General features: G+C 34.2%; 2 protein-coding genes across 4 annotated transcripts; both read left to right on the plus strand.

The window, feature by feature from the left end:
- The first annotated feature begins 1092 nt into the window (after positions 1–1092).
- LOC140172860 (uncharacterized) lies at positions 1093–6570 on the plus strand. Of its 2 annotated transcripts, XM_025802608.3 has the most exons (4): positions 1093–1578; positions 3607–3667; positions 4761–5554; positions 6212–6570. In XM_025802608.3, the coding sequence occupies exons 3-4, from the start codon at positions 4939–4941 to the stop codon at positions 6415–6417; spliced, it is 822 nt and encodes a 273-aa protein (XP_025658393.1). In that variant the 5' UTR covers positions 1093–1578; positions 3607–3667; positions 4761–4938; the 3' UTR covers positions 6418–6570. The 2 variants fall into 2 exon arrangements, with proteins under 2 accessions (XP_025658393.1, XP_025658392.1); XM_025802607.3 differs by lacking the exon at positions 3607–3667 and having other exon boundaries at positions 1112–1578.
- Positions 6571–6705: 135 nt separating this feature from the next.
- LOC112754825 (uncharacterized) lies at positions 6706–10979 on the plus strand. 2 transcript variants are annotated; one of them, XM_072221040.1, is made up of 8 exons: positions 6706–6942; positions 7388–7429; positions 7789–7876; positions 8139–8259; positions 8941–9047; positions 9955–10047; positions 10135–10236; positions 10701–10979. In XM_072221040.1, the coding sequence occupies exons 5-8, from the start codon at positions 9018–9020 to the stop codon at positions 10743–10745; spliced, it is 270 nt and encodes an 89-aa protein (XP_072077141.1). In that variant the 5' UTR covers positions 6706–6942; positions 7388–7429; positions 7789–7876; positions 8139–8259; positions 8941–9017; the 3' UTR covers positions 10746–10979. The 2 variants fall into 2 exon arrangements, with proteins under 2 accessions (XP_072077141.1, XP_072077142.1); XM_072221041.1 differs by lacking the exon at positions 7388–7429 and having other exon boundaries at positions 6803–6942; positions 8892–9047.
- Positions 10980–12706: the final 1727 nt, after the last annotated feature.

The following is a 12706-nucleotide window of genomic DNA, read 5'->3' on the forward strand; positions in this document are numbered from 1 at the left end:
TTAATGTTAAGGTAAGACGCAGGAACCAGGGTAAGAGCATGGCTGTAGATGTCGGCGGGTGTGTACATGTGTAGGTGCGTATTATTTTAACGTTATGGTAAGATAATTCATTATTAGAATAACCAAATTTTAGTTTTATTTTATACTTTACAAAATCACATTATTTTAATAATAAAATCTTTTGTTTATATTCACATATTTAAAAAATATTATAAAAAATAATTTGATTTTAATAAAAAAATTTACATATTAATCTAATTAAATTTATATGTTTATATAAATTTTTAATTAATGAATCTAAAAATTAGCTATACAATTAGTTGTTTGTGTAATATATTATTTTACCGTCATTGTATATTAAAATTAAATAAAAAAATGTGATAAATAAATGTTGACATCATTTATTAGATTTTCACTCACGTGATCACTCACCTAAATGAACTGGAGCACGTGAGCCGTGAAATAATGAGAATCCAATCCTCATGCTAATTGGTATTTGACACCTTATAAAATTAGAAATTTTTTTGACCATAATAAATTAATAATTCAAAACTGTACAAATAATTTTCTGGAAACAAAGTGATAGTTTAACATCTTAAATTATAAGGAAAAAAATATAAAAAATTTAAAACACATGAATATATGGTATAATAATAAATAAGTGCCTTTTAAGGTTATTGTTTACCTAATATAAAATATGCTAAGCAATATGATTCTTTCTAATTGATCTTTTCTAAACGAATGTAAGTAAACCTTATTACTGTGCTTACTTCATTTGTTAACTCGCAATGGTTTTAACAAAACTACGTTAAAAACTTAAAATAATCTACATTACCAAATTTGAGGGGAAGAAAATCAATTATTAGATATCATGCCATGTTAATTATTTTGTGATGTATTCACTTATAACCATATCAGATCTGGTTCGACTCGTCAGCTAACTGAAAATTCGGTTATTTGATCGGACCGAATCATTTATTAAACCGGTTGTACAATGGATTCGATCGATCTCGGTTTGACCCTCCGGGATTTTATAAAATTCGGTGGCTCAGCCGGTTAATTTAACCCGATGTGAGTCGTTTATATTTTCCCAAATACCTGAAACGGCATCGTTTCAGCCGCCCCCTCCCCCCTCCCCTTTCCCTTTCGATGAAACCCTAGTGCCCAAATGCCAAACCTGAGACTGACTCTGAGAGTTTGAGTGGAAACCTCCCTAACCCAGCCAGTCTCTGTGCTCTCTCCGTCTCTAGCTCGGCAGTTGGCACTCACCCTCACCTCGTGATTCTCTCGTCTCTCCCTTCACCTCGACAGTCGTCATTCTCAGTCTCTCACGGCCTCACCTCGTCCCCTCACCTCGAGTGGTGGTGGTGGTCATCGTCTTCTTGCTTCTCACGGTCTCTGACTCGCACCTGGTCTCGATCTCTCCCTTCCCTGCGCTCTTCGTCGCCGGTAGCAGAGGCAACAGATCCCGGTGGACTGGTATTCGTTATCGTCTTCTTACTTCGAGCCTTGCCGTCAGCTTCTCCCTCGCCATCAGCTTCTCCTTAGCCGTCAACTTCCTTCGTGCAACCCGATTTGGTGAGTCCCCCTGTGCTTTCTGTTTCAATTTTGTTGCTGCATCACTGCTCTTTGATTTTGTTGCCAAAATAATTTGTTGCTGAAAATGAAATGTGTTGCTGAAATTTGTTACTGATTATCATGAACCTTGAATTTGTTGGTGAGTTCCCCCTGTTCTTTCTGTTTCAATTTTCTTGTTTTTTTTTTGTTGCTGCCTGAAAGTTATCATAGTTTAAGTTTTTGTTGCTGCCAGAAAGTTATCATAGTTATCATAGCTGAATTTGTTACTAGAACTCTAGAGGTAGAATTTGTTGTCAGCTGTAAGTTGAATTTGAAGCTAAACATATCATAAATGTGGTTGTTGCTGGAAGTAGAATTTGTTGCTGGATAACTGAGTTGAGTTGAATTTGTTACTGAACCTTGTTGTGTTGATTAAAAGAATGCTAAATCTTTTGTTGCCGTATGTTAAGGGATAAGAGATAAGAGAGTTGGTCAATAACAAAATCAGTTTGCTACAGTTAGTTAGGATTTGTTATTCTGATCTCTGATCTTTCTCTCTTTTCCAACTCTGTTATAAATGAAGCTCTTGCATCCCTCTAAGAGGTGTGTAAAATTGATTCATTGATGGAAGAATAAGATGAAGTTAATTCAATTCACTAGTTTCTTGTACCTCTCTCTTCAAACTCTTCTTTCTCTGTTTCTGATGTTCCGCATAATGCAGTGATTCTTATGGAAGATATAGATGCAAATCAAAATGAGGAAAATGTTGATCAAGTTCCAAATTTATCCCATGAAGATATAGATGTCGATTTTAAGATCACTTGGACTTGATTTATTGCTTGTGTTATCTTTTGCTTGCTCTTGTTTATTTAAATGGAGAAAGTATTTTGTACTAGAAACTAGTTTATTATCTCTTTTTGCATCATTAGTTATGTCTAAAAATTAATATTTGATTATTATGTTTGTAAAGACTTGCATTTTAAGTTTTAATACGTAATTTTAATTTCATTCATATAATTTTATTTTTTTTTAAATTATGACCGGGTCAACCGGGTGAATCTGTGACCCACCGGTTGAACCAGTGACCCGCTGACCCGGTCATATGACCGGATTGATTGCCGATTTGGTTATGATAACTATGCTTATAACGTCACTCCTGTAGTAAATCAATAAAAATCTGAGAAAAAAACTATGGAAAAGAAAGATTTTATAATCTCAGCGTTGCCCTTCTATCGCTCTCTTTTTTGAAGCTACCCTTTCTCAAATTCTATGTGTTCCTCCGTCCTCCAAACACCCCCCCCCCTTCTTTAAGGGTGACGGCTAGGGTTAGGGTTAGGGTTTTTAGTTTTTACACCACCCTCCGCAATTGCCATTCTCTCCTTGTTCTTCTACTTCCCACTTGGATCCCTCTACTTGAAAATTAAATCCTTATTCTTTCTAGGGTTTCCCCTGTTCGGCCTTCTGATTCAGAACTCGTTAACGGAGGACTCAAGAAAAATTTGTTTTTTAGCATTCTAGTTCTTATGGGTTCCTCTTACTTATGTGCAAACTTCTTCCTTTGTGCCTATAAAATGTAATAATAATGAGTTAAAAATTAAGCTTATCCACACTGTTATGAAACTTTTATGTACGTATGTGTGTGAGAGAGAACAACTATAGATTCAGTCTGCTGTGGAGCTTAATGAGGAGGAGTTTTCTTCTCCCATGCTCACAGACACAAATATACCTACATATGTTTTATGTGGTTGCCCCCATTGCTTTCTTTAAAATGTTTCATAATGAACTCAAAACATCCAAGTGTGAACATAAAAAATTTCTAAACATATTACAACTCAAAAGCAATTTTTATTCTTTAAATTAAAAGCTTGCTATGTTAATTAATTAACTGAAAGTGTATACAGGTAAACTTTCTAAAATCTCTAAAATCTTATTACTCAAGTAAATATGATATTCTTCTTCCTTAAGTTCTTAACAGCTTTAGAACAAAGTGTACTAAATTAATAAGCAAGAGTATGTTAACTGAGAAGAAGTAATAATGTTTTGCAACAGAATTGGACTCCTTATCAACTGGTGTAGGAAGCAAATCGAAGCCATGTACCAAGTTTTTTAGGTTCTAATCTATTCCTGTCTAAATAAGTCTTATCAACTGCATATTTTATATTTTAATATAAATTTAATTGCTAGAAAACTAAATTGTATAATTCCACTAATGAATCGAGCATCCAAAGCTTCTATACAGGTACTTACTGTTCTTTGGTCTAAACAAGTTGTGAGAGAATTTTGGTTTATTTAATGGAGCACGAAATAGATAAGAAGTGGGAAGATGATAATTGGCACTGAGACCACTACACAAATGATAAATTGATCATTTTTGTCTCCATATAACCTTAGAGCCAATTAGCTTGTTTACATTTAATTATGCTCAACAGTAACCTTTTGGCTTTTACTTATTCTATTTCTTATGAACCCACCTTTCAATTGATAAGCTATGAACAAGCTAATATGAATTGAATGTTGATTGGTTGTGTCAGGTATGATGTTAAAATTTTACACGTGAATTTACTAGTTTTGGTCTCCTGTTGAAGCAAATAAACATATTTTTTGCCATCATAACCTTTTAAGAAAGACTCATAATAATATAATTTGAAGTTCTGATATAAAACTTTCAGCCAGAAAGAAGAAGTTAATCTGAATCATGATTTTATCTATAATAGCAAACCACCTTATGGTAGTCTTTAAGTATTACCTTGTCTTTGCTCCTGTAAACCTGTTTGGTCTTCAATACTTGATATAAAAATTTTAAATTATCCAAGACCAAATTATAAATTTTTATTAAATGAGTAATTTAAATTGGTCTTCAATAAATTTTAAATCAGAGACAGATTAATTTTTTTACTGTTTTAAGTAAAAAAAAATTTAATATGTATATAGAGTAAATAAATTTTAAATAAATTTTATTACAAAATAACTTAAATAAAAAATTATTATAAGATAAGTTAATTTTCTACAATTTTGTTAGAACCAAAATATCGAATGTAAAATTTTTCTTGAGAATTATTTATAATTTTCTGTAATTTGATTAAAAAGGCTAGAGACAATACTTTAAGTAAAATAAAAAATTTATCATATCAATTTAAATGGAAGATAAATATAAAAAAATTGTTAATGATCTGATATTTTTCTTAAATAAATGAAAATTGCAGCATCTCCCAGGAATTATATCCTGTCTGGATGTCTTCTCTGAGTAAAACCTCTTTCGGCAAGTCCTCAATATCCAAACCCAAGCTCTAACCTCTATTCTCTACTTCCAAGACACTGATTTAAGCATCAGGATCCGGTTTTAAGAGCAAACCCACCTGTAAAAATCAGTTCTTTCTTCCCATGAATTCTGTTTCTGTAGGTTCCTTCCACCCCATAACCCCACCACTATGCAAATTCCACCAAAACCTTCAATTGAAGCACCAACATGTTTATCTCTGTGGCAGTGCTTTCAAATTTTCATCAAATTCCCTAAAATCAAAACCCATTAAGCCTATTTCGACTTTGCTGCAAGCCACTGAGTCAGACACAGATGCCCAAGTTTCAATCCCTGAGGGTTCTGCATCCGTTGTTTACATTGAAGAAGTTGTTGAAAAGGACTGGTCTATACTTGATTCTGTTGAGTCAAATTCTAATGTAGAATTCAAGAGAAGCATTGAACGAATTGTATCTGCTGGGAATGTTGAAGAGGGTTCAAGGGTCTTAGTCTTAACTGGGTCTGAAGAGTTTGTGGATACATTGGTGGGTTTGTGTAAGTCTCTTTTTGTGGTGCACGATTCACTTCTGATATTGGCTCTTATTAAAGAGAAATATGATAAGGTTAAGTGTTGGCAAGGAGAGATTGTGTATGTTCCAGAGAAATGGGCTCCTCTTGATGTTGTTTTTCTCTATTTTCTTCCTGCTTTGCCCTTCAAACTTGATGAGATTTTGGGGTCTTTGGCTAAGAAATGTTCACCTGGTAAGTTTTTCTCTTGTGATTGAAGTTTGTTCTTTTCCTTGTTACTTTGCATTTCTCTGCAAATTGTGTATTTGAAAATGGACTTGATTTTTATGCACCATGTTTTACACACATTTCTTAAAATTCATTCAAAAGAATCCATTTATCTGGATGACGAAAAGTTTGATAGTGTCAAAATTGGTTAAAAGAAGGATGATAGTGTGGATATAGTTTGGTTATTAATGATGTATTATGAGGTAGAAATTAAAACGGTTTGCAATTTTAATTGTAACATCTACACTTCTTCACACATCTTGTCTTTCATCAAGCTTTTAATAATTTTTGCCCCATTAAACGAAATTGCTCTGGAGAGAATGCTATTTGCATTCCAAGATTTCTACACCTATTACCAAAGCCTAGCTCTTAATTTGCTTGAACTGAAGTTTGAATAAGAGGATAGATTAAAAATGTCAAATTTCTAATACTCCTTAGGTACTACACTTTGGTATAGAAGCTAAAATTTTCAAGTGTATTAGAACAGTGCACCAAACATAGTAGCAAACTTGATAGATTTTCTTATTGCACATATATTTTAGCTCAATTGTTGTTCCCTCTTTTGAAACTTAGGTCAGAGCTCTGGATACTTATTCTTTCTGTAATTTTGCATCTGACCTGTAGGTGGACGGGTGATTATCAGTCATCCGCAAGGGAGACTAGTGTTAGAACAGCAACGAAAGCAGTATCCGGAAGTTGTAGTTTCAGACCTACCTGATAGGACAAGTTTACAAATTGTTGCAGATGCTCATTCTTTTGATTTGGCTGAATTTGTAGATGAACCTGGCTTTTATTTGGCTGTTCTAATTGCCCAGGAGCTTAAAAACTAGAGTAGAGATTCATAGCAGTAGACAATTTAGTTGGACTTTCTTTTTTATGGTTTTTGGCTTTATGATTGTTACCTTTAAATTTTTGGATGAAAAGTGAGACTATAAATCAATTCAATGTTGCTGGTACAAGAGGCTTCTCTTTCTTTTCTAAAATACATTGTCCATAATTTTGGAATTGTATACTTATATATTTGTGCTTGTAAGTAACTTTGGTTTAGCACCTGCCCACTGCTGCATATACTTGTACATTGTCCGCCGGCGCCATTACCACTTCCGTGTCCGTTGCAGTAGAGAGCTTCTGGATCGAGCCACCTATCTTATCAACATGTTTTCAGATCTGTCTCTCTATACTGTCGTTGCTGTCACTGTTGCCACCGCAGTTTCCGCCGCCGTTGTCGCCACAGTTTTTGACGTCGATGCCGCCGTAGTTGAAGTGGTACAACGCATTTTCAAATCTGTTCACTCCCGAGCTTCTTCTTCAACGCCGCTTTCTCTCACTCCAATTTCTTCTTTGAACTGCCGCTGGTACTTTTTCTTTTTCTTCCCTATTAATTTGCTGATATTTCTTCTTTGTTAACAATAAATTTTTTCTCTGACTCTTTCATGAAGTAGCTAGCTCTCTGTGCCTCTCACTCCACGCACTCAAAAATCTAAACACTCTTCAATTCATTCATTCACTAACTCGCATTCCGCACATGAATTCTCTACTTCTTGGTTCTTTTCCTAATAAAGCTTCGCTAGTTACCCCTAGTATGCTATGCTATTTGTAATGTTGTTTTGTAACTAAAAATGACAATGGAATCTGCAAATGTGATGTATTCGAATCTAGTATTTTTTTCTATTCTTCTTCGTTTTTCTTTTCCAGTAATTGGAGGATGAAAAATTGATTGATTTACTGTGAAGTGTGTACATAAATAGTTTTTGCTACTCTTTCTTTAATTTTTTTCTTTCTTTTTAATTAATTTTTCAGGTGGAAGTTGTTGGAGGAGTAAGAATTGGAATTGTTTGACTAGTATGTTCAATATCTCATATTTATTATTTTTTTGTTTCAGTAAACTTGATAAACATGAATGGAAAAAGAAAAATGGAACCATTTATGAATATATAAATCTTCAGTTGTCATGATTTAATGACTATTAGCAGTTTAGCAATGCTCTTTTTAAGTTTACTTGGGGTATGCCGCTCTGGCTATGATAATGATATCAGTTAGTTGAGTAATTGACTCTCTTCACAGGGTCCTAGCTGTTCCCTTTGACAATAATTATGAAATTCTTATTTTAACAATAATTATGTTAAAATTCAATTTTTCTGTATGCATTGTTTTCGGCTTCTCGCCTTAGGGTTTTAACGTTACCTGAGCTGTTTATGCAGACAACAAAGATTGTTGCAAACTTGATTGTGATGGGAGGGAGCATCTTGGCAAGAGCAGTTGTTTAGGCATATCGCCAAGCACTTACTAGTATGTTTTATAAGTTCGTGATTGATAGATTTGTCACTTGTGTGAACAGCATATCTGCATTTAGTTTACCATTCAATTCCTGTAATCCTGTGATTTTGTCATATTCTTTATTTATAAATATTGTTGGTTCCCCTTATATTTACCATATGCTAATATTGCTCAATTATCACCCAGCAGAGAAATTATTTTATCATTCAATTGTTACTCATTCAGTTTCTAACTAGCATTTAAGGGGTACTGATTGGTGTGGGATGATTTATAGCTGTGATACCTCCCCTATGAGCTTTAGTGGCTATATTGGAGCAGATTTCATATGGGAAGACAGCCGCTAATAATAATAGCAGAGGCAGAGCTTTGTACTGAAGTTGGAATTGTTATCAGAGGTATTGTTATCACTATTACCCTTTTTAATGCTCCTTTTCAATCTTAATTTCGATTCATTGTTATGCTTCCATAATGTATTACCCGTTGTTCAATGGATTTGTGGTCAACTCCTGATTTTAATTCTTCTTTTGGCGTCTACTTCACTAATGATATATGATAACTGCTAAGCTGATAACCCTCTTATTTAACTTCATATAACTATTTTCATAAAGCATATGGAGCTGGTTATTCTCTGCCAGCTTTACATACATGCATGTGTACTGTCATCACCAATCATCAATAGTAACATTTTTTGTGATTTTAAAATTCAGGATAATATAAAGAGGCCTAATATTTTCAACAGATTAATACTACTCATTCACATACTTTTTTTTTCTCTTCAGTTGGATAAAAATATCTGGACATTTCAAAATGCATGATAACATTGGTTAACACTTCAGTAGTACAACTACTTAAAATGCATTGGCTAGCTGCTGAGGTTGTTACTAATGATGGGATTCGCAGACGTTTTAGTTGGGCCAGACAATTTTTTATTCACACTAGCATAGTATAAATACTTCTTATGGTAACATGAGTCATTCTTTTTTTAGTTATAATGATGTGGCGATTGTGGTCTATTCTTTTGTAACAGTTACTTGTATACTCAAAACATGAAGTGCCTGTTTGGTTCATGTCTTCAGCTGGAGAAAATGTGAATTCCCACTCAATTTTACACAAAGATCTTCTCACGTAGATTTTCACCTGTGTCCGGGAAATCATGCTTCTCTATGTCAATTGTAAACCAAAAGTATGTGATTCTAACTTCTTGCCTCTTATGCACCATTTCAGGTTGAGACTACTTTAGAAAATACTTAATGTGTCATTTATAAATACTTTTTGACTATTTCTATGCATAAAACCTTATTTTGTATATAAAAATATATATACACAATAATTAGAAACAAATAGTAGAAAATTGACGAGAATTGAATGATCTGCTAACGTAAAATATATACATGTATGTGAATGCAATCCACCAATGCATGGTATTTTATTTAGCTTCTAAATCAGGTATGGACAGGATTTTGGATTTGTATTTACTTTAATTAGCATATATGGAAATCAGTAAAGAATAATCTACATTTGCATTTGCATGTGTTATCAAATATTTATACAGTCTCGTCATATTTCTATTTATTTATGTTCTGCATTTGCATATGTTATCAAATATTTATAGGTATTTTTGTATCTACACAAAATTATTATGTTCTGCTATTTCCCCTCTTTATTAATTATTCTCTTTCATTTCTTTATTTTTATTTTACAAATTAAACTCACTCATGGATTTAATTTCTGTTTTATTAGGCATTTGGTTGGGTTTCTTCTGTTTCTGGGATTGAAGTAGGTATTGATTTTTCTTTCACCAGTTTTTTGCTATTGCTTTTGAACAAGCATTTGTTGAGGTAAGATAATAATTATATCCTATTTTGTTTTAAATATGTTAGAAGTCTATTATAGCTTTGTATTTTATTATGTTAGAAGTCCCATATATATTTTTTTAGTAGTACACATGTCTAGTAATTGTTTTCCCTACTTGAAGTTTAATTAGCAACAATGGATAAATCTTGGATTGCTAAGTCACGAAACTCAGATGAATATATAGTTGGTCTAGAAAATTTCTTGGTCTTAATTGAAGTTATTATATTTATTTTTAGGAGCTTTGCATGAAAAATAAGGAAAATCGAAGCAAGCAAACCATTCCTCACACTTGTGGATCTAAATCCAACTCTCGGAGGCGACATGAGATGGTATATATATACAGACACTTGGTACATGTGTGATTTTACTTGCATTATATATGTTAATTGTTTAACCCTTTATTCCTTCCTTTTTAGTACCTGGAAACAGGAAAGAAGCCTAGTAGAAGAATGATGTACATTGAAACACATAAGAGAAAGGATGGGTCTTTTATAAATAACGAGGCATTAACTATAGTGGTAAGTATTTTGTAAACCTTTGCTATTTTATCTTATTTTATTTGTTTGTGATTATGTGTAAATTAGATAAATGCTTTAGATTCTGTGACATAATATACATAGTAAACATCAATTATGTAATGAAGGTAATGAGGCAAAATAGATTTAGGCCAGGGTCTCATATCTCATATCAATTAGGTGGTGCTAAAATAGATTAGGCTAGGGTCTCATATCTCATATCAATTAGAAAAAAAAAAAAAGAAGGTAATGATGCAAATATTTACCCTTTTCCCAATAGCTTTAGTACCACTGAATGCTGAAAGTGAGTGAAAAAGAAAATTAGTTCATTGACAGTGCAAAATAGAAAATTAAATATTATGGGGCGTGGAATGGAACTGCCTTAAGGTACTTGAATTTCTGTCTACACATTTGTTTTAGATAGATAGATAAATTGAATAGTTTCTGGTTTTACTATTTTTAAATAGGAACAAATTGAGCTGAATATGACACAGTCAAATGCACAATATTGAAAGCGAGCTACTACTCTCTTTGATGCTAGGAGATCAGTTGGTAATAGCAACAGACACCCGAGGACAAATATTTCAGACTTTTATGTAATAGATGATATTGAAATATGGAAGTTGTTGTTTTATTTTACTTTTTAAAGAAAACCAGTAATAGTTATGTGGAACAATACCAAATGCAATTATATTTGGAATTATTGATATTGAGAATTTTTTTTATATAGAGTTATGTCTTATATCGAGGAATTGTGTTATAAAAGATTTAATTTTTAAATTTTGATATTAAAAAATAAATTTCTAATTGGAGAGAATGTAAATGAGATGAGATTAATGAATGTTTTGAAATTAAAAATAGAGGTAACTACCAAATCGGTACCCGGAAGATTCTGGCGCTGACAAAATGGTACCTGACTTTTGTTATTGACAAAATAGTCCCTAAAAGATTTTAAAATTTGACAAGCGTGTCTCCGACCTCGCCGGAGCAAATCTCCGGCAAGCACAATGCTGACATGGCCACCGTATTTTGGTGACCTGGCAAACCACCTCCCAAACCCTAATTCCTCCTTCTCCAACGCAGACTCCCCCTCCATCTCGCTCCCCATCGCCGCACACCCCCTACCCAACGCAAACCTCTCCCCCTCCCTCCCATCGCAACCCCCTTTCCTCTTCCTCCTCATCGCAGCCCCCTAACGCACACTCTCCCTTCCCTTTCCCTCCCATCGCAGCCCCCTTCTCTCTCTCTCTCATCGCAGATTATATAAAGGCACAGATAGAAACACAAACACGCACAACAGAATACAATATCACAATTCAAAAAGAAGAAAAAAATTCAGTTACAAACCCCCCAAATTTCTTTTCCTTTGATCATACATCCAGATTTACAATGACTAACACACCCACAATAACCGCAAAAAACAGCAGAGGAAGAGAAGGATATCAATTGCTTTAATAAGCAAAACCAAGGAAATCACGATGATAAAATTATAGATGAACATCAAAAGCGTGACCCAAAGGTAAGTGATGAACAAACGCTTGAAGACTTTGGAGATTGCGAAGACGGTGGAGGAAAAGGAGACAACTTTATTGGTGTAGAGGGAAGCAACGGTGAAGACGACGGCGGTGGTGGAGAGGAGAGAGAAGGCGAAGAGGAAGAGAAGGTAGCAGAACTGGATTGTGAGGAGAAGAGTCCATTCATGGTTAGCCTGGGAAGAGTCCTGATAAGGGTTCTGAAACTGAGTAAGGAATGGGTGTGTGAAGAGTGAGTGTGCGAGGATTGCGAATGAGAGAGAAAAAATTAGGGTTAGGATTATGAGGTAGAACGTCTCTGGTGCTAGATTCATTATTCTTTCTTCTTCTTCTTCTTCTCAAATTCTCGTTTTGGTTTGTGATTGCTGTGAAGGGATGAGATTTTGAGGTATCAGATTTTTGTTCTTCTTCGTTGCAGAAATGAGATGAGATGAGATGATATGAGAGGGAGGGAGAGGGAAGGGGGCTGCGATGTGAGGGAAAGGGAAGGGGGAGTGTGTATTGGGGGCTGCGATGGGGAGGAAGAGGAAAGGGGGGCTGCGATGGGAGGGAGGGATTAGGGTTTCAGGGGTGATTTGCCAGGTCACCAAAATACGGTGGCCATGTCAGCATTGTGCTTGCCGGAGATTTGCTCCGGCGAGCTCGGAGACACGCTTGTCAAATTTTAAAATCTTTTAGGGACTATTTTGTCAATAACAAAAGTCAGATACCATTTTGTCAGCGCCAGAATCTTCCGAGTACCGATTTGGTAGTTACCTCTTAAAAATAAATAAACAATTACAGGGTTTGTGAAGGTTTGAAAATATCACAAAGTAGTTTATTTTTGCTAAATTAGAAAATCAATTTGTAGGGGTTTTAAACTGTCACAAAAGTGATTTAAAACTGCCACATCCAATATAAAACTCTCACTAAACACACACAAAACTCCCCACTAAATAGAT

Source organism: Arachis hypogaea, chromosome 16 (genome assembly GCF_003086295.3).
Source record: "Arachis hypogaea cultivar Tifrunner chromosome 16, arahy.Tifrunner.gnm2.J5K5, whole genome shotgun sequence".
NCBI classification, from domain to species: Eukaryota; Viridiplantae; Streptophyta; class Magnoliopsida; order Fabales; family Fabaceae; genus Arachis; species Arachis hypogaea.

Excerpts from the sequence above, each read along its gene's own strand:
- LOC140172860 (XM_025802608.3), top strand. The coding sequence starts at position 4,939 with ATGAATTCTGTTTCTGTAGGTTCCTTCCACCCCATAACCCCACCACTA. Across the intron at positions 5,555-6,211 it reads GGCTAAGAAATGTTCACCTG|GTGGACGGGTGATTATCAGT; the intron begins GTAAGTTTTTCT and ends TCTGACCTGTAG.
- LOC112754825 (XM_072221040.1), top strand. The coding sequence starts at position 9,018 with ATGCTTCTCTATGTCAATTGTAAACCAAAA. Across the intron at positions 9,048-9,954 it reads ATGTCAATTGTAAACCAAAA|GAGCTTTGCATGAAAAATAA; the intron begins GTATGTGATTCT and ends ATTTATTTTTAG. Across the intron at positions 10,048-10,134 it reads CTCGGAGGCGACATGAGATG|TACCTGGAAACAGGAAAGAA; the intron begins GTATATATATAC and ends CTTCCTTTTTAG.